At 59.1% G+C, this 1,174-nt stretch overlaps 1 protein-coding gene across 1 annotated transcript in view; it reads left to right on the forward strand.

The window, feature by feature from the left end:
• The first annotated feature begins 30 nt into the window (after window positions 1–30).
• The window catches only part of nkain1 (sodium/potassium transporting ATPase interacting 1), a 7,522-nt gene continuing 6,378 nt past the window's right edge, over window positions 31–1,174 (forward strand). The window contains exons 1-2 of the mRNA XM_024259282.2: window positions 31–223; window positions 545–899. Of these exons, the coding sequence (XP_024115050.1) occupies window positions 846–899 (54 nt within the window). The 5' untranslated portion in view covers window positions 31–223; window positions 545–845. The remainder of the gene's footprint in view (window positions 224–544; window positions 900–1,174) is intronic.

Raw genomic sequence — 1,174 nt, forward strand, 5'->3', positions numbered from 1 at the left:
TTTTGTCTCCGCCCGTCTGAGCCCCCCTCGCTCTCCGCCAGACCCCCCTCCCTTCTTTTGTGATCATTTCAAACGCCTCCTGGAGGGCTCGCGGTGACTCCCCCCCTCCACCCCCCTGTCTGTCTCTCGCACGCGCTCCTCCTGCGCTCGCCCCGGCGGAGAATTGTTGACAAAAGGCGCTGCACCGCGCGGCGGAGGAGGAGGCCGGACCCCGGTACTACTGGTGAGCGGACTCGTCTTTTACCGCGAGGCGGGTGTATACGAGGGGGGGTCCGGACAGCCGGGGCTACGGAGAGGGGGGGAGGAAGGAGGGCACAAAGACCATTCCGCTCCCAGAAAAAACGCGAGTCACAACGGGCTGCTTTGTGTCCGGTTATGTAGCCGAACGTTAGCCATAGTGGCACTGCGGAGTCGGTCCCCTCCTCTCCTCCGCCCTCGTGTGATCCGGTATCATATGATGCTCATTTCTGCCTGTAGCCTGAGGCGGATTATGACAGCTTTCCGTCTCTCTTTGTGCCTTTGTGTGTGTCTTCTCTTCGGGAAGGTGTGGCCGAGGTGATTCGGTGTCGGTCGGGCTCAGCAGCAGGCCGGCGTCATCCGGACCTCCCGTTCACCTCCGGAAGCTCGGAACGGTAACAAACCTTAAAAGAAAAAAAAAGAAAAAACAGCCGAAACCAGGATGGGTCCCTCCGCGTGAGGTGAGCGGGGCCAGCGTTGCCGGAGGAGGCTGGGGGACTTTCGGGGGATGGTGTGAGCTGAGGCGGGCAGGCAGTCTGGATCTGACCGGGGACCCGACGTTCCCCCGGAGCCTCCGCGGCTCCAAGCCGCGTCCCGAGCCCTCCAAGATGGGGAAGTGCGACGGCAGATGCACGCTGCTGGTGATCTGCTCCCTGCAGCTGGTGAGTGCTTTCGCCTGCTTCAAGTTGTCATTCACCAAGATGGTATAATTAGAGCAATGTGGCCCAGACAAGAACATTTTAATTTTTTTTAGACCGGGCTGTCTGCAGTCTAAAAAAAGCTCGGAGCTGCAGCTGCTGCAGCCTCCCTGAAGCTCAGAGCAGTAGGGCAAAATGAGCACAGTGTCATGGGGTCTTTGTAAGGAAAACTATGCAACAAAGAGACCCCCTTTCACCCCCGACTTTTACCCCTAACATCCTCCAGGAAACTGGGATGC

Source organism: Oryzias melastigma, linkage group LG11, assembly GCF_002922805.2.
Source record: "Oryzias melastigma strain HK-1 linkage group LG11, ASM292280v2, whole genome shotgun sequence".
Classification (NCBI taxonomy): domain Eukaryota; kingdom Metazoa; phylum Chordata; class Actinopteri; order Beloniformes; family Adrianichthyidae; genus Oryzias; species Oryzias melastigma.